The 26,474-nt window shown below is 41.4% G+C and overlaps 1 protein-coding gene across 2 annotated transcripts in view; it reads right to left on the reverse strand.

The window, feature by feature from the left end:
- Positions 1 to 280: 280 nt before the first annotated feature.
- The window catches only part of LOC134541933 (UDP-glucosyltransferase 2-like), a 31,657-nt gene continuing 5,463 nt past the window's right edge, over positions 281 to 26,474 (reverse strand). The window contains exons 2-6 of one of the 2 annotated variants that reach the window (XM_063385685.1): positions 14,536 to 14,728; positions 8,478 to 9,308; positions 7,236 to 7,458; positions 5,867 to 6,086; positions 281 to 2,289 (exon numbers count right to left, since the gene is read on the reverse strand). In XM_063385685.1, the coding sequence (XP_063241755.1) occupies positions 2,007 to 2,289; positions 5,867 to 6,086; positions 7,236 to 7,458; positions 8,478 to 9,299 (1,548 nt within the window). In that variant the 5' untranslated portion in view covers positions 9,300 to 9,308; positions 14,536 to 14,728 and the 3' untranslated portion in view covers positions 281 to 2,006. The remainder of the gene's footprint in view (positions 2,290 to 5,866; positions 6,087 to 7,235; positions 7,459 to 8,477; positions 9,309 to 14,535; positions 14,729 to 26,474) is intronic. The other variant, XM_063385684.1, reaches the window with a different exon arrangement.

The following is a 26,474-nucleotide window of genomic DNA, read 5'->3' on the forward strand; positions in this document are numbered from 1 at the left end:
GGGACTTCATCCCTCTAGTCTGAGAAGACTACATAATATACGATGCGATGTTGATGATTCGCCGAAGATCGCAGTTACAAACGGTACCAGTCAGTCAGGAGGCGAGCACCGAAGTCCCTTCAGAGAGGGATATCATCAGTATAAATAAAGATACCGGCCCCCGACGTGCCTGAAGGCGGGAGAAATATTAGCCAGAATGCTAAGCTAGCATTAGGCTTGGAAAGAAAATCAGCTCGCCTCTGAGAACAGAGGCTGAGGGTCTGGCCGTAAAGAAAATAAGAACAGAAAAAAATATATATTTCCAAAAATATTTAAGATTACAAAATTTTAAATAAAACGTGCCTAAATCCCTAATACATGGCACAGTGTACAGCATTAGATTTCTCATGATGGTGGCGTGTTTCCGCGAGAAAATTGGAAAACAATTTTACAGACTGGTGCTTGTGTTTGCGGGTAGATGCCTTGACAAGATAGAAGTGCTTGTGTACACCACGGTCTCATCAGGCAGTACCAGGATCACAAACCAGCAGGAGAACTACGACCACGTGCAGCACGAGGTATAGGTTCACTGGTGCTTGTGTTTGCGGGTGGTTGCCGTAGGCCAGATGGAAGCGAGTGTCTTCACCACGGTCTCATCAGGCGTGCAGCAGGAGGTACTGGTTCACTGGCGCTTGTGCTTGCGGGTGGTTGCCGTGGGCCAGATGGAAGTGAGTGTCTTCACCACGGTCTCATCAGGCGTGCAGCAGGAGGTACTGGTTCACTGGCGCTTGTGCTTGCGGGTGGGTGCCGTGGGCCAGATGGAAAGTGAGTGTCTTCGCCACGGTCTCATCAGGCGTGCAGCAGGAGGTACTGGTTCACTGGCGCTTGTGTTTGCGGGTAGTTGCCGTGGGCCAGATGGAAGTGAGTGTCTTTACCACGGTCTCATCAGGCGTGCAGCAGGAGGTACTTGTTCACTGGCGCTTGTGCTTGCGGGTGGGTGCCGTGGGCCAGATGGAAAGTGAGTGTCTTCGCCACAGTCTCATCAGGCGTGCAGCAGGAGGTACTGGTTCACTGGCGCTTGTGTATGCGGGTGGTTGCCGTGGGCCAGATGGAAGTGAGTGTCTTCACCACGGTCTCATCAGGCGTGCAGCAGGAGGTACTGGTTCACTGGCGCTTGTGTTTGCGGGTGGTTGCCGTGGGCCAGATGGAAGTGAGTGTCTTCACCACGGTCTCATCAGGCGTGCAGCAGGAGGTACTGGTTCACTGGCGCTTGTGCTTGCGGGTGGGTGCCGTGGGCCAGATGGAAAGTGAGTGTCTTCGCCACGGTCTCATCAGGCGTGCAGCAGGAGGTACTGGTTCACTGGCGCTTGTGTTTGCGGGTAGTTACCGTGGGCCAGATGGAAGTGAGTGTCTTTACCACGGTCTCATCAGGCGTGCAGCAGGAGGTACTTGTTCACTGGCGCTTGTGTTTGCGGGTGGTTGCCGTGGGCCAGATGGAAGTGAGTGTCTTTACCACGGTCTCATCAGGCGTGCAGCAGGAGGTACTTGTTCACTGGCGCTTGTGCTTGCGGGTGGGTGCCGTGGGCCAGATGGAAAGTGAGTGTCTTCGCCACAGTCTCATCAGGCGTGCAGCAGGAGGTACTGGTTCACTGGCGCTTGTGTATGCGGGTGGTTGCCGTGGGTCAGATGGAAGTGAGTGTCTTCGCCACGGTCTCATCAGGCGTGCAGCAGCAGGTACTGGTTCACTGGCGCTTGTGTTTGCGGGTGGTTGCCGTGGGCCAGATGGAAGCGAGTGTCTTCACCACGGTCTCATCAGGCATGCAACAGGAGGTACAGGTTCACTGGCACTTGTGTTTGCGGGTGGTTGCCGTGGGACCAGATGGGAGTGTCTTCACCACGGTCTCATCAGGCGTGCAGCTGGAGGTACTGGTTCACTGGCGCTTGTGTTTGCGGGTGGTTGCCGTGGGCCAGATGGAAGCGAGTGTCTTCGCCACGGTCTCATCAGGCGTGCAACAGGAGGTGATGGTTTACTGGCGCTTGTGCTTGCGGGTGGTTGTCGCGGAGCAGACAGAGACTAGTTTCCTGAGCAGGGTGTTGAGGGCGCAGAAGGCGGCGCAGGTGACCATCAGCAGGACCGCTGCCACGTCGAGCAGCAGGTACTGGTGGAGCGGCATGTCGGCGGCGGCAGACCTGATGTGGGGCGCGCCTCGGTGCCTCGCCACGTACTCCACCCAGTACACGGCCGTGTCCAGCGCCGACATGGGCCGGTCCCGGAACACCGCCGATGCTCTCCTCGCGCTCTCCGAGTAGCTGCGACAAGGACAACCATACTCAACACTCTGCTTCTTTAACTCTTATATTAAACTCAGTTGCTAATTATCTTTTAGTAGCCACCACGTAGTAGGTAATTTACGGACAAAAATAAATTAAAATGTGAGCTAGTCTTTCAGTACTCGCCAGTATTGTGTAAACATTTAACCTCAGTAATGAGCATATTCATGTGTTCTCATGTTGCTAATTAACCTATAATACTATACACAGACCCCTCATTTAACTTATAGAACTAATACTTAAAACAATTACCAGCGTAATAAATATAAAATAAATAATATTTCAAAAAAACTAAAAAACAAGCTTTTAAAGAAAATCCAACTAAAAAATAGAAAATAAAATTTAACAAAATTGAATTAAAAATAGTGTAAAATAAAAAAATTATTTTATTTAAAAAAAGCGTGGGTGCATGGTGTCAATAGTTATAATTATTTTATTGACAGATATGAGTAGAATGATTATAATTTCGATAGTATCTTAAAATGCACCCCACGCTTTTTTTTTAAATAAAATACATTTTTTTTAAAATTATTTTTAACTCAAATTTATTAAAATTTACTATCTATTTTTTTAGTTGAATTTTCTATAAAAGCGTGTTTTTTAGTTTTTTAAACTATTATTTATTTTTTACTTTTTAGTTTGGTTTATTTATAAAAGCGTATTTTTTAAAAAAAATTTAAACTGTTATTTGTTCTAATCTACCATTAATTCTCTGATAATTATAAGTAACTGTAATTATTTTCCAAATTATTAATGTGTTCAGCTGTATTGATAGTCAAATCTCGATTTTAGAAGCCATTCAAAGATTTTAAGTGAGACTTAATGGTATAAGGTTATTGACGAACAAGTGATATCGACTAGTCTTACATACTGTACGAAATTAATGCTGTGAAGCAGGAAAGGATGGGAGTTACGGATTATTATTACGTGAAGCATTCCACTTTTACGTAACAGGAATTTTGGGAAGGATAAGGATTGAGAAAGGATGAGAAAAGGAACTTCTCAATGAGAATGTATAGAATATGTGAGAAAAATTCGGATAGCATGGACTGGGATTCGAAGCCAGAGCCATCCGATAACATGTTGGTTGCTCTACCATCGGGCGCTCGATGTACGATAAATATGGAACAAAGCGCCCCACGCTTTTTTCACAATAATACTAGTATTTTTCATTCATTATTGTTTTAAGCTTATTTTAAAAATTATTTCCTCAATTTCTTCCAGGTGAAAATCCTTAAACTGTAAGTTTTGCTCTCTATCAAAATATGTTTTTGATATATCATCTGTCAAACTTATCCATATTTTCCGTATTTAATGTTTTTTATTTAATGATTTACTAACCTTGGCATAGTTTGGAGTATTTGTAACTGCTTGGTGTAGATTTTCAGGTTGGTGTTCGAGTGGAATTTCAAAAATCTGCCCATCAGGTGTAGCTATTGAGGTTATGCATATGGTGTTTGATTTCCCATCTGCTGTTGGTTTCACAGCAAAATCAAACCTCAATTTTTCCATGTTTCGTGGAATATTTGCAGAAAATGATGTTTTATATTAATGTTTCACTCTTGGTTAATTGGTAAAATGAAACAAAGACGTAATAGGTTTATATATTTAACGAAAGAAACAACATTTAAAGCCCTTATTTCAGGTTTTTTTCTTCATATTTTTACAAATATAGATAATATTATCTTCAAGAAAGTATATTGTTCACAATAATCATAACCCACTCTAACTTTTCATTTAATTAAAAATCACAATATTTAGTAGGCTTTGTTTATATCGCGCCAAAGACAAACTGAAAGAAAAGAGTTCGCACATGAGCGAAATGGTTTTCTTTACAATGTGCGAACTCTTTTCTTTCAGTTTGTCTTTGGCGCGATATAATCAAAGCCTACTAAATATTGTGAAATTATATAAACTGACAAAAATCTTATTTTGCAAATTGAATAATGGAAAAATCTTATCAAATTAGTGTATTGTCATCGGTCCTCGATAAATCTACAAAGTTTGAATGAAATCTGGCCTTTTGAAGTGGGTCAAAATCGCACCCAAAGGATTCGGTTACAAACATACAAACACACAAACAAACAAACAAACAGGTAAAGCTAATATAAAGCGTGTAAAAAATATTTAATTTAGGGAAATAGATTATAATTTTTTTCATTTTAAAAACATAAATATAATTATGTTTATTAAGATGGTAATATATTTTTGAGGTTATACTTCTTTAGGAGTTTTTAAGGTTAAATATAGTATGTACCAGAAATAATGTAATGAAATAAGCGCGCATTACACCAAGTAAATCTGACAGATTGTAATTCTAATGCGCATGCTTGCAGAAAGTGCTATAGCTACAATTATTGTTGTTTCAAATTAAACCTAATGGTAGTGAAACTATCCTGCAATACTTATTGTAAACTTGAATAGTCATAACAAGACTTTAAGCACGGAAAACATGTTAACGATGCGCACACCTTACCACCATGTTACCAAGACCTTTTGGAAAACAATTAAGAAATTATGTGTTACAATCATTGAAAAGCCAGTTATTTATAAGTCATTTAAAACTTGAGATTAATTTTTGCTATGAGAATTTTTGTTTGTCAGATATATTCTAGGGTAGTTTGACTATCATAAATTGTTTTTTTGACACACCAATACGTTCGGTGCGAACCCTAATATTTACCAAAGTGACCATATACGCTGCTACATGTGCGTAAGACATCATATTGAGTTTTATGTTACCTCTGCTGCGACGCAGCACAGTTTGTCCCACATTTCCGTGCCATATTCACGAACTTACTCGCACAAAATGCCGTGAGATAATCATACATCTAAACATATAAGACATAAAGGTTAATAGTAAATATTTTGATATTCTATTCATGATATATTTAACTACATGTTTAATACATCTCATTTGTACCTGTTTTATGCTTTTAAGAGCATGTGCTATTTTGCAGTTTGTGATTGTGTTAGAGAAACAAGATTTTTTACCCTCGGTAATTATCCACAAAACTCGCTTTACCTTCTTTGACAATATGTAAGCTATTCCGGCTAGATATTGATATATGTTGATATTGCTTATTTATTTCAAGATGATGATGACTACGATGATAATATTGACTCTGATATTATGATTATGAGGATAGTGATCATTAAAATTATGATGATTAATAGGGTAATTATGTTGTTGTTGATGATGATACATTTTCTGATTAGTTCTTGATACTCATGTTTGTGTACATTGAATCCATATAACGGCACGATTTTGGATCTGTAGCACATCCTGGGGTTTTCACGGCTGGGTTATTCAGCTTTGGTTCGCCATTTCCAACTTAGGAGTACTGACGTCAGTTTTCCTATATGATCTGAAAGTTAATTTGAATATGTCCACTACACTTTTGAGTGTCCACAGAATTTAATTTTTGGGGAAAGGAAGGTGGTAGCTGTTTGCTTTCAAACATTTTTCATTTGAGTACGCACTATGTTCCACTCAATTTTCTTAAGCAGAACCTAGTCTTATAAATATTATTTTCTAAGATGACATTCTTATTACCTGCTGTTATCAATTACTCGTCGAATAGCATTTACGAGGCTTTCCTTTGTAATATCTTCATAGTTTAACTTTGTAGCCATTCCCAATTCAAGTAGGTGGTTGATGTTGCCTTCTTGATCTGCGAAGAGGGGAATGCCAACTACAGGAACGCCAGCGTATACAGTCTCCTGAGTTCCTCCCAGACCTCCATGGCTGATGAATAGTTTGGTCTTCGGATGACCTGGAAAAATATAAAAACTTATTATAAACTTTATGAGTTAAGCCATCAATATTTGTTACTTAAGGAAACTTATTTTGGCACTCTTACTATCCGTTCATTACATTCTTGACATGGAAATTGTAACAGCACGAATTTTTGTCTAAAATAAAAACTAAATATGTATATCAGTTATATATAAAACAGATGAAAAAATTAAAACCTCATATCAATTTCATTGAAGTCATAGTACTATAAAATGTTTAAGATATAATCGGGAAAATTGTACTAACCGGGACGTGAATACAAAAACGCTTTTGACAAAAGATTATCAGAGTGACAAGGAAAAATCAATCAGATTAGATTTCTTGAAATTGTTCATATTACTGTAATGGTTAGTAAGAGTATTGAATTTAAAGATAATTGGTATGAACTGCGTGAGTGCATTTGTAGAGGGGAAATGATGAAGTTATAGCATCAAAAATTAAAACAAATTGTCATGTGCTTCGACATTTGAACTAAAATTGTAATCCCTAATTCCATTGTTGAACACTGAGTCTGTTTTTAGATGCAAAGCATTACGAAATTCAAAAGTTTTTTGAACGTTACTATAATAACGTACTTATTATTAAATCTTCAATTAGTAACCGTACAAATTAATTCAAATAGACAATTTACCCCGATCATCCTACGAACACATCACAATAATCTCACACAAGATATTCCTGATAATTTTTGAAACCCATTATTTATCATTGGATATTATACTTATAACATTTCCAGTATATTTTATGTTACACACTAGTGAGGCATAGTAACTATAAAATAACGTCACTAGCAGTCACAAGTTCAGTAGTCTAACTTAAGATAATTTACACGATATCGTATTTGGACCCCATCCGCTTGTTAAGGGTTTACACTGTAATTAAGTAATGTCTGAAATGAACCAAGGAGTTTTACATAAATACATTTAAAAGAGTTTTGTTACGCAATTGAAAATATAAATGCATCAACATATTGTTATTAAATTTCAAAAAAATTATTAACAGTTTTTGTATATGTATTAAGAGGCTATAAAACGCTCTAAGAAGATTGTAGTGCTAAGATGTGGAGTTTCAACGTGTAGATAACACTGTATAAATAGATGTTCATGGTGTATGAAATGCTACTCACTCAACACGTCTATCTGCGGAACCCACTTGCTGGTCAGGAGGTTCGCTGGCTTGCCGGGCAAGTGCTCGCCTGTGAACTTCATCAGCACTCTCTCCGGCAGCGCCGCGAATGCCTCGAGCAGAGCGCCCAGCTTCTCCGGGGGAAGCGACTGCACTCTCACCAAGGTGCCCATGTTGAAGTACACGACCCCGTGTTCAGACTCGTCCAAGAACTTCTCAAGATCCTTGCAACAATAACAATCACTGTCGTCACTCAGGATACCCGTGTTAACTGTACGCCTATGTTCATTTTAAAATAAAATAAAATCATGAAAAAAGAAATATCTTCAACGAAGCTCTAGACAACCATCTCAAACAACGATACCTGGCCAGGGATCACATAACTTAAAATTGATTCATAAATTATTAAATTTAATATGATTAAAGAACTGTCAAAAAGCCTGAGTAAGGTAACCCAGCTCATACATTAGGCAAATTACATTTACAAGTTCGCTGATAATCATCCTAAATAGACGGTGTGGTCTAGTACTTTTCTAATAAGTTGAAATAAGTAAAATAGGGATGAAAACTATATTCTTTAAAATATTTTTGATGCAAATTAGAAATACTTCTCTTGATGATTAATTAGATTATTTTACCTATGTTGCATAGTATTGTAAGTTACAAACGTAAACAACTATTCTTCTCACACACAACTGGCATTTACTTGTTAGTGACAACTTTAGAAAATATATGTGAAACGCCTGTTATTAAAACTTTTAATTAGAAAAGCCTAATTTTTATAATTGTAAATATCGAGACTAGTCATCTTTGTAAATCGGCCCACAGATATATACAGATCAGATGTGTTATTAAAATAATGAAACGAGTTTAAAACCATAAAAATTAATACCTAAGTTTTATGTTGCAAAGGCATGACTTCAAAGATTATATATATTAGCCCCGCAACCACTTGTTTATAGAAATAATACTAAATAATTAGAGTCATGCCAATGATATCAATCGAACACGCTTCTCTTCACAAATTAACGTAATACGTTAGCCATCACAGCAACAATAAACTACAATAACTCTAAAAAATATAACGTACTGAAAATGTTCAATTTTCCCCAGGAAATACTGCAACTGAGAAAGCCGAACAGTTAGGAAGACATAAACGATGCGTCGACCTAAGAACAAAGAATGTTCAAAACAACTTATTAACATTCTGAAAGGTTATAAATCTATAAAAAGATAAAATTACCTGAGGCAGTTTCTTGGGCTCTTGTATTTGTATTCCTCCCACTTCAACGAACGCCGGCACAGCAGGTCTCGGCCCAGTGACGGAGAAGTGGCTGTTCACCAACACCAGGCTGGCGTTGCTGGCCAGCTCTTCCACGCTAGGAACATCCTCACCAAAGAACTCACGCATCACAGCAGACGTCGGTCTGTTGCCGTAAAAGTCATTCCCTGCTTTTATGAGCACGTTGTACACGGTGTTGGTGAGTCTCTGCCAGAAGTTCATCCTGCTGGTGTAGGGCAGGAAGTAACTAGGGACATAGGCCGGGTGGTCCGGGTTGCCTATCCGCGCGTGAGTCCAGGGGAAGGCCACACTCGTGACGAGGTGCACTAACGGCGCCTTGAATCTGTGCGCGAACCCAATGGTGCACTCGCTGCCGCATATCTCAGTCACGACGAGGTCGAAGCTCTCCTCGGATTTCAAAAGCGCCTGTGCTTTGGGATGTTTCATGGTCTCGCGGCACATAGTCAACGTGTCTTCCCAAATCATGTCTAATATGTGAATGGTGTTCCACCGAAGGGCAGTTTCAATAGTGACGTTGTTCTGCACTGTGTAGGCTGATCCGGACACGTCTATGTCCGTGTAGTTCGGAACGGGATTCTTCTGCGGAAAGTGACTCATGACCACTACTTGATGTCCTCTGGCAGCCAAACCTTTCATCAGAGCTTCAGCTACTATGAAGTGACTCTTCGAATTTAATTGGAAAATCCCAAGAATTCTGGCACAGTGTGTCTCAGGAATACAAACTGCCGACATGAGTGCGGTGATAAATACAGAAGCTTTCATATTGATAATCTGAAAAGAAAAAAAAATATCTGGGTGAATTACGAATTAAAAATCTACTAACATAAGATTTTTAAACTTACAATTTATACACATGTGGAACTTTATAAAACATAAAATCTAGTTTCATTTAGACTAAGTATAAGCGTTTCTTTTTTTCTCTAAACATAATATTTTTTTCTCAAGAAATCTCGTTTCTTTTATTTATTAATACTTTATTAGACAATATTTATGCTCTTTATCCTTGCACCAGCTACTTTCGCGATTTAAATAATTCACGTAATCCTTAATGACATTACTTCGTATAAAATACACATTTACGCTTAAAATCTTATCTGCGACATATAATTCCAATAACATTTTACATACCTCTTATCACGTAATTCAATCGAACTAATATAGCATATTGGCTTTATTTTCGCTTTTGTTTAAGGGGTCTGCCACCTGGGCACACATACCTACTGAGTGCAGAGCTTCAAAAGAAATCATGCAATTTGAAAACTGCAAGATATCCGATGGAATTCCGTTCACGAAAAGCATTTAAGAATGCTCTAAGGACGATTGTGTAGTTCTGTTTACGTTTTTAGGTTTCCAAACTGTATTTTTAGGCTTGTGATAAGGGCTAAGACGTTTGTTGTTTTCAAAATAATTTTAGACATAAAACGGCCTGTAAAGATTTTTTTAAAACATCCAAACGTCTTTCATTACAACTTAATATTCATTTCTCCACCGTCTTATGTAATGGTTACCACTCAAATATCATAGTTGTCCTATGCAGAACGAGAAGTCTGTGCACCAGTTCAGAGTTTGAGCTTAAAGGAGATACCGAGCTATAAACACCAGCGAGCGTCGCATTTATCTCACCTTAGTACCACACATACGCCCTTCACAAACGGTCCCCTTTAGTTATAAAGTGGTGATTTATACTTTTTGGAGTTTATACTGACACTAAACATGTATAAATTAATGTTCTGTTAAGTGAAAGTTCCCAAAATTACAGTATACTTTAATTTTTAAAGCCATATGTGCATCGTCAAGGCTATACTTTTTTTTGGTAAATTTTCAGAAGCCTTAAAACATTTCCCGTGTCAGTCACTGATGAAATTTAACATTTGAAATGGGCTGAATTTGTCTTGTTTTCATTGTGTTTGTTTATTCATATGTCTTTGTCCGTTCTTCCAGTTTTCTCTAAGTCATGCAGTGCAGACTAGCCGTGGAGTAGGTCCAAAAAATATTTTAATTAAATTTTCCCCCTAAAAAATATTGCTACATATCGACGATCGTACAAGGTAGTGCAGTGCAAGGACAGATAAATAGCACTCTGGAGGTTGTGGGTTAAAATCCCAAAACCGGCCATCCTGGTTTGTGTTTACAGTGGATTCAGGAACGATGAACCTAAACGGGTATAATGGACAACACAATGACTATAGTACAGACAAACACATTCAAAATTAAATGTCAGTCAGCACAAGAATTCCGAAAAAAAAGAATATCTGTTTATCCTGTTTATCTCCATCGTTGTGTTCGTATGTACGCTGCTTTATCCAGGTTTTGTTGTCAGTCCGCATTTCTGTTATAGTTTGAAACTGTCTCGTCATCGTTATCCCACTATGTTTTTCGTCTGCACTGTTATCATTTTCTCATGACTAAATTTCTTCCACGGAATTCTGTCTGATATTTAAGTTTGAATTTGTTTGTCTTGTGATGTCGTCATTGTGTATTCCGTAATATATGTTTATGTTTATCGTTGGGTTCAACTGTTTGAAATCAGCTGATTTAGGCTTGTTTTCTGTGTTTTTTTTTGTTTTCAATTTTCACATTTATGAATTTTTTTCCATGACGAACAGTGCAAAAAACAAACAAACTGCAATGGCGTATGCCCGAGAAACCGTGTTGGACCTGTGTGAACGGATCAGGCCGCACACGACATCGGGAATTGGCTGGCGAGACAGTCGGCCGAGTGGCTGGCAGGGACAGGGGGGCGACAAGCCTCGGCGCGACGTCGCTACGTTATACGCGCTGGAGCGCCGCCAGGCAGGTAGGGCACCACCAGGGCTGGTTCATCCCGCCATCCTCCTCCCTACGCTGAGAGGGGGAGGGGCCTCCCTCGACGCCGGGGAAGAACCAGGGGCAAGTTTCGGCTTTGAATATATATACTGTATAGAAGTCGCCAGCCCAGGTTAAAATTTCTAATACGGTTTTGAGGTAGTTGGTTAATTCACCGCCGCAATCGCCACCATCTCTAGGGCATCGACTTGTGGTGGTCCCTAGCGGACAAGTGTCGAACTCTTCAAACACCCCTTCCCCCTCCCGTTGAACGACGTTGAGTGCAGTGAATGATGGATGAGGGGAGCGGGGAATGACAGCGGGCGACAGCGCTGCGCTCTAACGTGTAAATAACAACTAAGACGATACAGGGCGTTACGGCAGCGCACTGCAGCGGTGAAGTTCCCAAGCTGCTCATCATAAGCTTCTGAAAAACGTAGAGTAAATCCTATCCACTCGCGACTTCTATACAGTATATATATATTCAAAGGTTTCGGACAGAAACAACCCGGCGCTGCGGACCTGTCGACGAATCCCGCGCCTCGCACCGTTATATTCGCTCCGTCGAAGACACAGCGGAGCAGCAAGTCGTCGACGTCACTACTGACGGATGAGAAAGCGCTGGCTAAGACCGTGCGCACACCAGCAGCAGATAAGATGCGACGCGACATCCGTAACGACGTATTCTCGCGAGTGACGTGTTTCCGTACGTTATTTCTTCTCGTATTCTTGAAATAAAATTGCCGTCGTGATACTCTTTCAAAGATGGATTGTATAATATATCTTTCTTGTACTAAAAATTCTAATCGATCTGATTCCAGCTCCATTATGGAAAAAAAATATAAATTAATATACTTTACAAGTGAGTATTTTCTCCAAATAAAGTAACGATGAAAAACAGTATTTAACTAATCAGATAAAAAAAATCACACTGCCACATCATGCATTTGTTTACAAAAAATGTTTTATCCTTGCGCATGCGCAGAACACTGCAGCCATCAGACAGTCCGCTCGCGAAGAAGTTGTAGCGGTCATTAGATCTCGTTGCCTCGTGTCTGGTCGCGACAGTTCAGTGGCGTCGTGCCGTGTCTGATCCTGTGCGCATTGCTTGTATGTCAATACGTGCAAGTCAACTACTAATAGACAAAATGTCACGTCGTATCGCGTCTGTTCCTCATTCTCATTTTTATCATTCTTTATGCAGCTACGGCTTGTTTTTATCTAACTTCACACATAGAGAGAGAGATAGAGAGAGATAGTCCAAATTAAGAACAGACACCCACCCCATGATTGACAGCAGCACTGTCCAAACAAAAAAAAAACATGACTTTAAATATATTTTTTAAACTCTGTACTACTCTAAAAGTAAGACTTTATGAGTTTTCCATAATTATTTCTGTACGGCGCATAATCTACAAGAATCGAGAGATTTCATGTCCAAAATATATTATTTTTGGACACTAGACTGTGTAGGATACCGTACTTACATCAATTTACCGCACAATGGACACTCATTTCGTCCCGGGAACATAATGATGTGGTAAAAATATAAACTAATACGTATTTATTAAGCAATGTAATTTCTATATGTTAACATTCATAAATTTTGATGTCATGGAAATTCACAAGCGTTGCTTTTCATCAGACTTTAACGTGGAACATCGAATAAATTATATAACGCTGATTAATTTTTTAAAAAATTACTTTCGTAGTCGATATAAATGATACCTAAGGCAAGATAAACTAAAATTTCTCTCCAAAGACAAATGCGTCACCATAACAATCAATTAAAAGAGTCTACTGACAAAACAAATTGTAGACTGTACCCAACATTCGTGACCAAACCAACATTTTTTTTTATTTTAATGCACGGACGAAGCGAATTAGAATTTGGGAAATAATAATAAAAAAATTAACTACACTTGCGTCTGCGTGCGGTCCCTGTGTATTTTCTGCACCTCAATTCAACTTTCAAATTATGCGCCACACGAGATTACTCCTCTCGACACTTGTTCCGTTTTGATTTTTCCGTTTCGCTCTGAGCTCGCAGATCCCGCTGTGGTTCCAATTCCTGCACGTAGATTGCAAGGGTGGTGAGAGAGAGGGAGGAGGAAAAAAAATAAGCAAGTTAAGAATTCTGTTCCCGTATCACCATAAATATTCATGGCAGAACACTGACGCTGACGGAGGCTCCCGTCCGACTGACTAGAGAGTTTTAATACGTATCCACCCCGCGCCTCGCGCAAGCCTGAGTGGAGCGACGCGCTAGGAGGAGAGCAATTACCTGTCGCCGCTCTTCAAAGCTTGTCCCCTCCTTCCCTTCCCGCGAGATGAGACGACCCCTTGCCGCAGCGCTCAGCGCTCAGCGCTCTCGGGACCCGGGAGAGAGCTAATAAAGGCGACGGCGGCAGCTGCTTGTTTCTATTACTCGCTACGTCTCGATGCCTGGCGCAAACAAGTTCGCATCGTCGGAAGCAAATGTAAATCTTTACGGGCTGAAGGTTTTTAATTTCTGTTATACTAGGAATATGACTGCAGTGTGTGTGTGTGTGTGTGTGTGTGTGTGTATATATATATATATGAGTATTTTCTCAATATCATCGGGGAGCGCATGCCATAAAATCTTTGACATGCGTCTAGCTTTTGATTAGATCTTTACTTTTTCACCCATATCCGTAGCAAAAAATGTTTTTTTTTCCTTCTTTAAATTTTAATTTCAGGGAATTTCTTTTGTCTTCTTTTTTTTTTAAAAAAATATGCTCTTAGTTGAAACATATAAATTTCTCAATACTATATTATCACACATAGTTTTTTCTCTACCCAAAGACTCTTAGATTTAGACGATGTCAGAACGAATAATTTAACATTAAAAGCTTCTCGTCATTCCTCACAGCATTTATAGGCGTCATTGTTTTTAATAATAAAATTATGACTAGTGGCAACACATCAGAAATGTGTTAGTTATTAATATTTACGCATAATATTCTTAAATAAGTTTAATCAATATTGTATTTTAGTATATTTTTTTTAAAGCTTGGTAGGTACTATAACTTTAGGTAGGTAAAATTATAATCTATTTTAAAAGGCAGCCATTTTTTTTTACAATGTTTATAATCTTTATTTTTGATCAATTTTGCTTTAAATATTTTTTTAAAGTAAATTAACATGAGTTTAATGTAAGGAATATTTAAACCTGCTGAGCCACGGAGATCCAAGCGCGCGGAAAGATGGCGCTGGAACTCGGTTGCTAACTCGCGCGGCAGATCGCACCCCGGGCAATGGCGTCGGCGAACAAAGGCCCGCCGGCTGGTCGAGTGGAACTGCGCCGTCTCTCAAGACGAGCAAGTTGGAGCCGGACCGCCGCACTGGTCCCAAATCCTAAAAAGCTGGCCAAAAGTCAATGCCTTTATCAATTTCGATGAAAATTCGTATCTGGGGGTTTTAAAGGTCACTGATTATAAATCCAAACTAGAATTAAGAAAAAATCAAAATGGCTACTATATCATAGCTCAGAAATTTTTCTCACATGAATATTATACATACCTATATAGATATTGTCAAAAGTCGCTGACACGAATCATAAATTTTAAAAAAAGCAAACGTCACTCTCTGAACAATAAATTCAATTAAGGTCGAGAAAAGAGATTACTAGAATAAAGTAATTAATAACTATTACAATGATAATTAACATTATTTCCATTAAAATTTTACCTTTTCTCAGTCGCTATCCGACGAATGTTTTGAAGATTCATTGTCATCACCACCACTACCATCGTCGCTTGCATCCATCGAAGAGCTATGAATATTTGATTCTGCAAATCATGGCGGATCCAAAAGTTCAATTGCGTGTGGGGATAATGTTTTAAGTTTTTTTGGAGGAAGTTTCCGCAAACTGGAGATCAGTGGATCTGACATTATTGACTGTTTTAGGCATAAAAAAACCATGGGTAGAGTTCGACCAATTTACGTGCATTATCTTCAGTGTAGTTCTGAAACTTTTGTACATTGATTTCAAAACCACAAGATTTCCGTCATCTGAATTTCCATATACTTGTTTTGGTTAATCAAAAATAAGCCCTTATTTGTCACGAAAACCTTGTTGTATGTATTTTTTTCTTCTCTCGACACTTTCCTTATCGTCCTTGCGCCCTTACCACGTTTCTGTTTCTAATTTGTAACTCACGTGCAAACAACATTCAAAAAACCGTATCCAAGCATGCAGTGGCGATATTCCGAATTCTAAGTGATCCTCATAGATGGGTTTTTGTAAAATACTGTCTATATCACAAAGGTAGAAACGCATACTTGACGATGGATTCGTTATAACATTACATTCTTTACTATTTACCATTGTTAACACAAGTTTGAAATTGATGTTAAATTGTTTTCCATCCATTACAGTTTGAAAGGGCGCAAGGTTTCTTTCTTGCATTTTGATACTAACAACTTTGTGGCTGGTAGCTTCGGCAGTTTCTTGCATAAGTTATTTTAATTGGGCGACAAAATCTTGGCGATGATGGTCGAGGATTTTTCCAAATAATGACATGTGAACTTACTTCGTTTTCAGGAAGAATTTGAACTACCTCTGATTGTATCATTAAAATTCTTTCACTTGTATGATTTAACAATGCTTGAAGTGTAACTGTAGCTCCACTTTTAGTTACAGAAACTTCTGAATTGTCAAGGTAACTATTCTTTTTAGAATCCAATACATATTTATAAGGTGGGTACAATGTACAATGTTTTTCTACGCTTAAAGAACGTATTCCTTGATACTGACTTTTGGACAGTTTATTTTCTTTAACAAATGATAATGCTTCTTTGCCTGAAAGTGTATTCTCTGTAACACGTTGCATAGCTTTCTGGTACTTTGATGCTTTTTATGGACTGCCTTCTGTGACATCCTTAATTAATTTCGAAGCATTACATTTCCTGAAGCCCGGAGATCCATTTGTGTAGTGTAGGCCAGTGCTTTGACGCTATGTTCTCGAACCTTGTCTGTCTTCCTCCGTTTTGACCGTTCACTCAAATCGACCCAACTTGACGAAGGACGCCCTAATGTATTGTTCGCGGAAGCCTCCACACCTTTATTTTCAACTGTGAAATATACAGGAACGTTGAGCCAATTATCGAATTTTTCGAAGAATTTTCTTTCAATTCTATTAACCTGTTTCCACTTTTTTCTAAACTTCGATACCAATTTCGCAATGACATCTTTTAAATTTTTGGCAAAATTTATTGATGTCTAAACTTTTTCGCAACTTCTGTTTCAACAATTTCATTCACCATGTTAATATTTTCATTTAATACAGTTGTTACAAATAGAAAAATTTCCTTTCTCGTGCAAGAAATTTCTTTGGTATCGTTTGCATATTTTGAAAATTAAGAATTAAAGGTTATTAAAAATAATCTTACAAATTTATTGTAAATAATATTTCATAAAAACAACGCAAAACTGAATGTGAAAAATGCGGGTTTAAAAGCGCATCCATATCATCGAATAAAAATCATAACAGAAGCCAAAGCTGCAACTAGATGCAGCTAATTTTTTGACATATTTAAAAAATATTAATGATTTACAAATGCCATTTGGTTTCAGAGTGGGATCTTGTGGGACTTTTAACTTATGGCTTTTATTAAAAAAGTCTTCTTCAAAAGTGATATAGAAATCACGTCTTCATTTATTATTAAATTTTTATTAAAATAATTAATAATATTAATTAAGGGCAACACATCTAAAATTTACTTAATTTCTGGAGAATAATCCATTTTGCAGAATCCTAATTGGTTCACATTTCACTTTTCTATACGTTTTTTAACTTAAGGAATTTTTGGGTGCGCCACACGCTAACAAAGCGACACGCTCGACGCTTCGAAACAAACGGAATTCCTGAGCCAGGTAGAGACCCTTACCCATCCCTAACGGTGATAATACGCGCTAGAGGTACCACTACTACTATTCAAATAGTCAAATTTTCCTAGGAAGAATATTTTTTTTTTTTTTTTCGACTTTTGGCCAGCTTTTTGGGATTTGGGACCAGATGCGCCGCGGCGAACGCTGCGCTGGTTGTTGCGACAGCCGGCTCACGTAAAGTGTTCCGCGAAGCATATTGCGGCAGAGACTCCAGTTTGGGACGCAGTAAAATTTTTACTACAGCTTAAACTGGCCTGCAGGAAATCTAGAAGTTGTTCGTGCCTAAGCCACGGTGTTTTTTTTCTTTTACGATGTCGTTAACGACGCGTTTGAAAAATGTAGGTTTCTCAACTGCTGTTTTTTTTTTTTGATTGAAAGTGTTGATGATTGGTTGTCAAGCACAATTTTCACAATGTTTCGGGCGAAAAAAAATGACGATGACAAGTTTAAAAATAAAGGCTTTAACTGTGTCACATGATGTCATCTCCTGACAATTCATAATTCAATGTGGTAAGCAATTGGAGGTACATGTTTATAGAGTGTGAGAACGCCTTGGTTCTAAATTATTGAAGTCACATTGTTTGGGAATACAAAATGTCTTCCGTTTACTGTATCTAATTATGACGGCATATTCGAATTCATTGCTTTGAACCTAGATAATAAAGAATAAACCTAATTTTTTTATCATCTGTAAAATCTAACCGCTGAAGTTTTCAAATCGAGTAGAGGGCTCGTCAGCAGTATTCTGGAGACGTCGCTATCGAATCAAGCCTGAACTCTCTTCCATCGATTTATTCCATAAGCATGGATTTTTTTTGTAATCTTTTTCATTTATTTTTTTTTGACAACTTGACTATTAAAGCACAATAATGAGAGAAATTAAACTTCATAAAAAGCAAACGCAGAGGTACAGCACATTTCCGCGCAAAACCAAGGTGTTTTTTTTTTATCTGCGCATGCGCAAAAACAGCGACGTTTTAGAAAAATAGCCGAGAACCAAACACCTGGCGACGTCACCAACACAGCGAACATTGCGAACACAGCTTTTGTGTGGCCAGTGACACCTGGGATGCAGCTGGCTATATTTTACACGCGTAGCGAACATCGCGAATATAGCGAGCATAGCGAGCACAGCGCCCTCTGTGGTTGTATCTTAAGTGTGCCCCGGTAGGCGGGGTCATTCAAGGAAGAACATGAAGTGTTATTTCATTGTTCACTGGGCATTTATGGGAGTATAAAAGAAAATGGTTATCTTATAACGTAAGACCGCCATACTGATATCTAACGGTGAGAGAAAAAACAGCTTCACTTAGGACCGTTAATGCTCCATCTACTTAATGGATGCAATATTTAAATTTCAACAGCGCAGCGTTCTAAATGAGGAAGGCAGTGCAAACAGAAGACACTAGACTTCCGCGGCCCGTCGGCGCGCGGAGGAACGACAGCGGGTCTCAGTGACAGCTGGCGCCACGCCCTTTCCCTTCCCCCATTCACCCTAAGGTGGTCTCTCGCTCGACAATCACCCCGGGAGCGTTTTGATTGTCCATTTCCATGCAAATGATCGCCATGTCTAGCACCGTCAGCGGGATTGGAAGCAGAGTGGCCTGGCCCCTCGCGTCTTCGCTCCTCCCCCTGTCTGACTCGCCGATAGCGGCGGCACGCCCTCTTGGCACGCGCGCGGTCCGCGGCTGGATGTGGTGAGGCTCGCGTCGGTGGCTTTATCTGCTGAGGCTGGATGTGGTGAGGCTCCGCTCGGTAGCTTTATCCGCTGACGCTGGATGTGGTGAGGCTCACGTCGGTGGCTTTATCTGCTGTGGCTGGATGTGGTGAGGCTCGCGTCGGTGGCTTTATCTGCTGAAGCTGGATGTGGTGAGGCTCGCGTCGGTGGCTTTATCTGCTGAGGCTGGATGTGGAGAGGCTCGCGTCGGTGGCTTTATCTTCTGAGGCTGGATGTGGTGAGGCTCGCGTCGGTGGATTTATCCGCTGAGGCTGGATGTGGTGAAGCTCGCGTCGGTGGCTTTATCTGCTGAGGCTGGATGTGGAGAGGCTCGCGTCGGTGGCTTTATCTGCTGAGGCTGGATGTGGTGAGGCTCGCGTCGGTGGATTTATCCGCTGAGGCTGGATGTGGTGAAGCTCGCGTCGGTGGCTTTATCTGCTGAGGCTGGATGTGGTGAGGCTCACGTCAGTTGCTTTATCCGCTGAGGCTGGATGTGGAGAGGCTCGCGTCGGTGGCTTTATCTGCTTAGGCTGGATGTGGTGAAGCTCGCGTCGGTGGCTTTATCTGCTGAGGCTGGATGTGGAGAGGCTCGCGTTGGTGGCTTTATCTGCTGAGGCTGGATGTGGTGAGGCTCGCGTCGGTGGCTTTATCTGCTGAGGCTGGATGTGGTCAGGCTCGCGTCGGTGGCTTTATCCGCTGAGGCTGGATGTGGAGAGGCTCGCGTCGGTGGCTATATCTGCTGAGGCTGGATGTGGTGAGGCTCGCGTCGGTGGCTTTATCTGCTGAGGCCGGATGTGGTGAGGCTCGCGTCGGTGGCTTTATCTGCTGAGGCTGGATGTGGTGAGGCTCGCGTCGGTGGCTTTATCTGCTGAGGCTGGATGTGGTGAGGCTCGCGTCGGTGGCTTTATCTGCTGAGGCTGGATGTGGTCAGGCTCGCGTCGGTGGCTTTATCCGCTGAGGCTGGATGTGGAGAGGCTCGCGTCGGTGGCTATATCTGCTGAGGCTGGATGTGGTGAGGCTCGCGTCGGTGGCTTTATCTGCTGAGGCCGGATGTGGTGAGGCTCGCGTCGGTGGCTTTATCTGCTGAGGCTGGATGTGGTGAGGCTCGCGTCGGTGGCTTTATCTGCTGAGGCCGGATGTGGTGAGGCTCGCGTCGGTGGCTTTATCTGCTGAGGCTGGATGTGGTGAGGCTCGCGTCGGTGGCTTTATCTGCTGAGGCTGGATGTGGAGAGGCTCGCGTCGGTGGCTTTATCTGCTGAGGCTGGATGTGGTGAGGCTCGCGTCGGTGGATTTATCCGCTGAGGCTGGATGTGGTGAAGCTCGCGTCGGTGGCTTTATCTGCAGAGGCTGGATGTGGAGAGGCTCGCGTCGGTGGCTTTATCTGCTGAGGCTGGATGTGGTGAGGCTCGCGTCGGTGGCTTTATCTGCTGAGGCTGGATGTGGTGAGGCTCGCGTCGGTGGATTTATCCGCTGAGGCTGGATGTGGTGAAGCTCGCGTCGGTGGCTTTATCTGCTGAGGCTGGATGTGGAGAGGCTCGCGTCGGTGGCTTTATCTGCTGAGGCTGGATGTGGTGAGGCTCGCGTCGGTGGCTTTATCTGCTGAGGCTGGATGTGGTCAGGCTCGCGTCGGTGGCTTTATCCGCTGAGGCTGGATGTGGAGAGGCTCGCGTCGGTGGCTATATCTGCTGAGGCTGGATGTGGTGAGGCTCGCGTCGGTGGCTTTATCTGCTGAGGCCGGATGTGGTGAGGCTCGCGTCGGTGGCTTTATCCGCTGAGGCTGGATGTGGTGAGGCTCGCGTCGGTGGATTTATCCGCTGAGACTAGATGTGGTCAGGCTCGCGTCGGTGGCTTTATCCGCTGAGGCTGGATGTGGAGAGGCTCACGTCGGTGGCTATATCTGCTGAGGCTGGATGTGGTGAGGCTCGCGTCGGTGGCTTTATCTGCTGAGGCTGGATGTGGTGAGGCTCACGTCGGTGGCTTTATCTGCTGAGGCTGGATGTGGTGAGGCTCACGTCAGTTGCTTTATCCGCTGAGGCTGGATGTGGTCAGGCTCGCGTCGGTGGCTTTATCCGCGGAGGCTGGATGTGGTGAGGCTCGCGTCGGTGGCTTTATCCGCTGAGGCTGGATGTGGTAAGGCTCACGTCGGTGGCTTTATCCGCTGAGGCTGGATGTGGTGAGGCTTACGTCGGTGGCTTTATCCGCTGAGGCTGGATGTGGTGAGGCTCACGTCGGTGGCTTTATCTGCTGAGGCTGGATGTGGTGAGGCTCGCGTCGGTGGCTTTATCTGCTGAGGCTGGATGTGGTGAGGCTCGCGTCGGTGGCTTTATATGCTGTGGCTGGATGTGGTGAGGCTCGCGTCGGTGGCTTTATCTGCTGAGGCTGGATGTGGTGAGGCTCGCGTCGGTGGCTTTATCTGCTGAGGCTGGATGTGGTGAGGCTCACGTCAGTTGCTTTATCCGCTGAGGCTGGATGTGGTCAGGCTCGCGTCGGTGGCTTTATCCGCTGAGGCTGGATGTGGTGAGGCTCACGTCAGTTGCTTTATCCGCTGAGGCTGGATGTGGTCAGGCTCGCGTCGGTGGCTTTATCTGCTGAGGCTGGATGTGGTGAGGCTCACGTCAGTTGCTTTATCCGCTGAGGCTGGATGTGGTGAGGCTCGCGTCGGTGGCTTTATCCGCTGAGGCTGGATGTGGTGAGGCTCGCGTCGGTGGATTTATCCGCTGAGACTAGATGTGGTCAGGCTCGCGTCGGTGGCTTTATCCGCGGAGGCTGGATGTGGTGAGGCTCGCGTCGGTGGCTTTATCCGCTGAGGCTGGATGTGGTGAGGCTCACGTCGGTGGCTTTATCCGCTGAGGCTGGATGTGGTGAGGCTCACGTCGGTGGCTTTATCCGCTGAGGCTGGATGTGGTGAGGCTCACGTCGGTGGCTTTATCTGCTGAGGCTGGATGTGGTGAGGCTCGCGTCGGTGGCTTTATCTGCTGAGGCTGGATGTGGTGAGGCTCGCGTCGGTGGCTTTATCTGCTGAGGCTGGATGTGGTGAGGCTCGCGTCGGTGGCTTTATCTGCTGAGGCTGGATGTGGTGAGGCTCGCGTCGGTGGCTTTATCTGCTGAGGCTGGATGTGGTGAGGCTCACGTCAGTTGCTTTATCCGCTGAGGCTGGATGTGGTCAGGCTCGCGTCGGTGGCTTTATCCGCTGAGGCTGGATGTGGTGAGGCTCACGTCAGTTGCTTTATCCGCTGAGGCTGGATGTGGTCAGGCTCGCGTCGGTGGCTTTATCTGCTGAGGCTGGATGTGGTGAGGCTCACGTCAGTTGCTTTATCCGCTGAGGCTGGATGTGGTGAGGCTCGCGTCGGTGGCTTTATCCGTTGAGGCTGGATGTGGTGAGGCTCGCGTCGGTGGATTTATCCGCTGAGACTAGATGTGGTCAGGCTCGCGTCGGTGGATTTATCCGCTGAGGCTGGATGTGGAGAGGCTCGCGTCGGTGGCTATATCTGCTGTGGCTGGATGTGGTGAGGCTCACGTCAGTTGCTTTATCCGCTGAGGCTGGATGTGGTGAGGCTCACGTCGGTGGCTTTATCTGCTGAGGCTGGATGTGGTGAGGCTCACGTCGGTGGCTTTATCTGCTGAGGCTGGATGTGGTGAGGCTCGCGTCGGTGGCTTTATCTGCTGAGGCTGGATGTGGTGAGGCTCGCGTCGGTGGCTTTATCTGCTGAGGCTGGATGTGGTGAGGCTCGCGTCGGTGGCTTTATCTGCTGAGGCTGGATGTGGTGAGGCTCGCGTCGGTGGCTTTATCTGCTGAGGCTGGATGTGGTGAGGCTCACGTCAGTTGCTTTATCCGCTGAGGCTGGATGTGGTCAGGCTCGCGTCGGTGGCTTTATCCGCTGAGGCTGGATGTGGTGAGGCTCACGTCAGTTGCTTTATCCGCTGAGGCTGTATGTGGTCAGGCTCGCGTCGGTGGCTTTATCTGCTGAGGCTGGATGTGGTGAGGCTCACGTCATTTGCTTTATCCGCTGAGGCTGGATGTGGTGAGGCTCGCGTCGGTGGCTTTATCTGCTGAGGCTGGATGTGGTGAGGCTCACGTCAGTTGCTTTATCCGCTGAGGTTGGATGTGGTCAGGCTCGCGTCGGTGGCTTTATCCGCGGAGGCTGGATGTGGTGAGGCTCGCGTCGGTGGCTTTATCCGTGTTGGCGTGAAGTCAGGGAGTGCATGCGGGCTGTCTTTGCCACGTTCATGGTTTATGTCTTATTGAGAACTTCCAACTACACAGCCAAAACAAAAATTTGGAAATGATACTGAAATTATTTTAAAGTATAAATGTTTACCCTTTCCCAACTGGCTAGCAATGTCTCATGGTAATAACAGGCGTATGTGTTGTTAACAACTTTGTTGAACAATACTCACTCAATGATGATCTTACTTGATTCTTTCCAGCAAGTTATTTTGAAGTATTAGAATTAAATAAGATATGCTTTGTTTTGCTAGACAATTGCCAACCAGCGTGGCTTCAACTTTTGAACAGACTTCCAATCCGAAATTTTATATCTCCGTGGTTTTAACAGACCGGTTTTCATGAGGTTTTTTTTTTTTTTGCAGACTAAGTTGCCTACACTGTATGAAAAATTAAACGAGAGTCAATCTGTGAAATTGTTTTAATGTTAAGCTGACTGTAGTTTACGTGAGTAATTTTTTTTTTACCGTAAATAACAAATTCAACGAAGATGCAAATAAGCAATTTTCTTCTTGACGTTGTCCTGAAATTTTAATTTTGCCTACTGTGATTCACCGAGTTGTTTCAAATAAGAACTGTTATTTTTCACAACATTACGTATTATCAGATTAAGTTAAAACAATTTTCGACAGAGATTATTAGGTTATATGCACCTCTATTTTACTAAACATCAATTTATTCCTTCAGAGGGCAGCTTGGCTAGGCGAACGAGCTCTAAAAGCGAAGAGACAGTAAGGACGAGACTGGCTTGCGTATTATAAGCCTTTTACCATCCACGCGCTAAGAACATTTATGGCATGTAGTCTTCACAGGACTAAAATGTAAACTAAACCTTTTAAAGGGGAATTTGAAAGATAAGAGCTCCCGGAACGTTTGTGTTCTACGTACAATACTGTGTACTAAATGTTCATATATAAAAGTGTTCGTGAATAAAAACTCATTTTAATTATTTTTCGGCTCCATAAAACGAAACGTGTAAAGGCAAGTGTAATAGCTCTTGAATGATACTCGTAATCAGTCATCTTTGAAAATCATGGATGGTATCTATATGGTGCGTTAACACCTGGTGCTCTGCACGCTGTTTTGGAGGTGCAGCCACTAATATAGTGATTTAATCTCCGTGATGGCGGAAGAAACGGCAGTTCTGGCTTAAAGATAACCGTGCAGATGCGAGGGAGACAGACCTCCTGTTCAAGAACTCATCACGATTTCGAGGCAATCTGCAATTCAAATACACGCCGGAGCTAGTTCAAGTTCCGCCAAAGATTTCGCCTTCTGCCCCTCGCCAATTACAAACTTCAGGGGAAAAAAAATAATCCTGTAGTTACTAACGCTTCACAAAACACTCGAAATTCACTTTCTAGCTCACCTGACAGCCGTAAAACGTGTTAACTACGTCAAAATGCTTATTCGAACTGTTCCCTGTCGTGCTCAATTCTGCATGACACATCGTTTATTCGGAGATGGTAACAGGGACACTTGAAAATTACATCAGCTGGAGAAATTAGGGTAATTTTACAACACAGCACAAACTTTATTTTATGTATAAGGTTCGGAAGGTTAACTGATTTAAATTCTTTGCGTTCTGTGATTGCCTAAATGAGTTAAAAGCAAATGCAATCGCATGACATTCCCAATTTAAATACGCTCTAATGTACTTAAACATCGCTAAAAGGACTTAATGGTGTCCGCAGCGTATCTTGTAAGTCAGCGATGTCACTTCTATGACTGCAAATTTCCTTATTGGATCGTTTATTTTGGGAGTGTTGTACATACCAATCTCAGTCAATAAAAAACGGGGGAAAAATTAATAAAACTGAAGAAAATAAGACTTTTTAATATGAAGTAGTGTCTCATAAGCTGCATTCTAAATACTGCCTTTTACTAATATATTAGTGTTGAAAATTTAACGTCTTTCTTTTTACATGCAGAAGAAAATTGAATTTTTACTACCATGCATGGTAGCATTTCTGTTGATATTTTTCTCACATTAATTTGCTGGTACCTCATTTTAGGAATGATTTTGTTTGTAAATTGCACCCAATATTTTTGTGACCAATTTTTAATTTTTGAAACGAATCAAGAATTTTGTTGTTTAATATAATTCGTTTATTTCTATTATATTTACTAAATTAATTAAAAAAAAATATTTGCCACTATACGTAGCTTTAATTATTATCTATCACTATAAATATTTTAATTTTTTTACCCCTTTAAAGACTTAAATTTTATCTTCCACTATACCTTCTTCATATTTATTAAAAATAGCACTATCATTAAGCTTACTTATGGATGTTTTACTGCTGAACAATACAAATACTTAATTTTCAAAAATAATATTCTTAGGCAAGCCAACACTATAAGCTCTCCTTATTTAGATTACCAAACTATGAAATTTTACTATAACAGAAGAAGAGAAAGAGAAGAATAATTTACATTATATGTTTTACTTATTTGAACACATATATAACTATACTTAAATTTAAACTACCATACAAATCTTTAATTTTAGTATTATTATATAAATTTCATAATGACTGTAAGTTTGTTACAGGAGAGCTATAAATAATAAGAATAAATTTATTACTATAACTGAAATGGATATCATTGTTACTTATACTTGCTGTCTTTCTCCTCATAAGAATATGTTATTTATTATAGTATTTAATTAACTATATACTAAAACTATTATATCTATAACCGAGAACTAGCAATCGCCTCATAAGCATACTTATAACACTATGAAGACTTACCTTACAGCAAATTAAAACATATTCAATAAAGAAAGTATGCAAGAGCTAGCACTACCCAATATGCATACAAATTACAATGAAGAATTTAATAGATATACATGTTTATAAATATTGAATGACTATAAGGCCGAACTATACTAATTTTTATGACTATAAAGAATTTCATGTAATAACAAGGTGTGACTGTAAGCCCACCTAGCAGTTTTCTTATAACACTAAAAAGAATTTAAAAGAGTTATACATATTTCATAAATATAAGATATGACTTTAATCCGTATCTATCATTACATATATTTCGATAAAGAATTAAAAATAAATGCATATTTAATATGCTACTATCATCATTCAAATTGTAGCAATAAGCAATTATTATTATTATTCATTATGATAATGTTTTAACTAGACAATTGTTTTAATTAGCCTACAAAATGCACATGACACATTTTGACGTGACGTCTAGTAAATCTATGAATGCCGGCTGCACGCACGAAAAAGTGTCCCGTAACGCACATTGTCCCACTAC

Source organism: Bacillus rossius, assembly GCF_032445375.1.
Source record: "Bacillus rossius redtenbacheri isolate Brsri chromosome 4 unlocalized genomic scaffold, Brsri_v3 Brsri_v3_scf4_2, whole genome shotgun sequence".
Classification (NCBI taxonomy): domain Eukaryota; kingdom Metazoa; phylum Arthropoda; class Insecta; order Phasmatodea; family Bacillidae; genus Bacillus; species Bacillus rossius.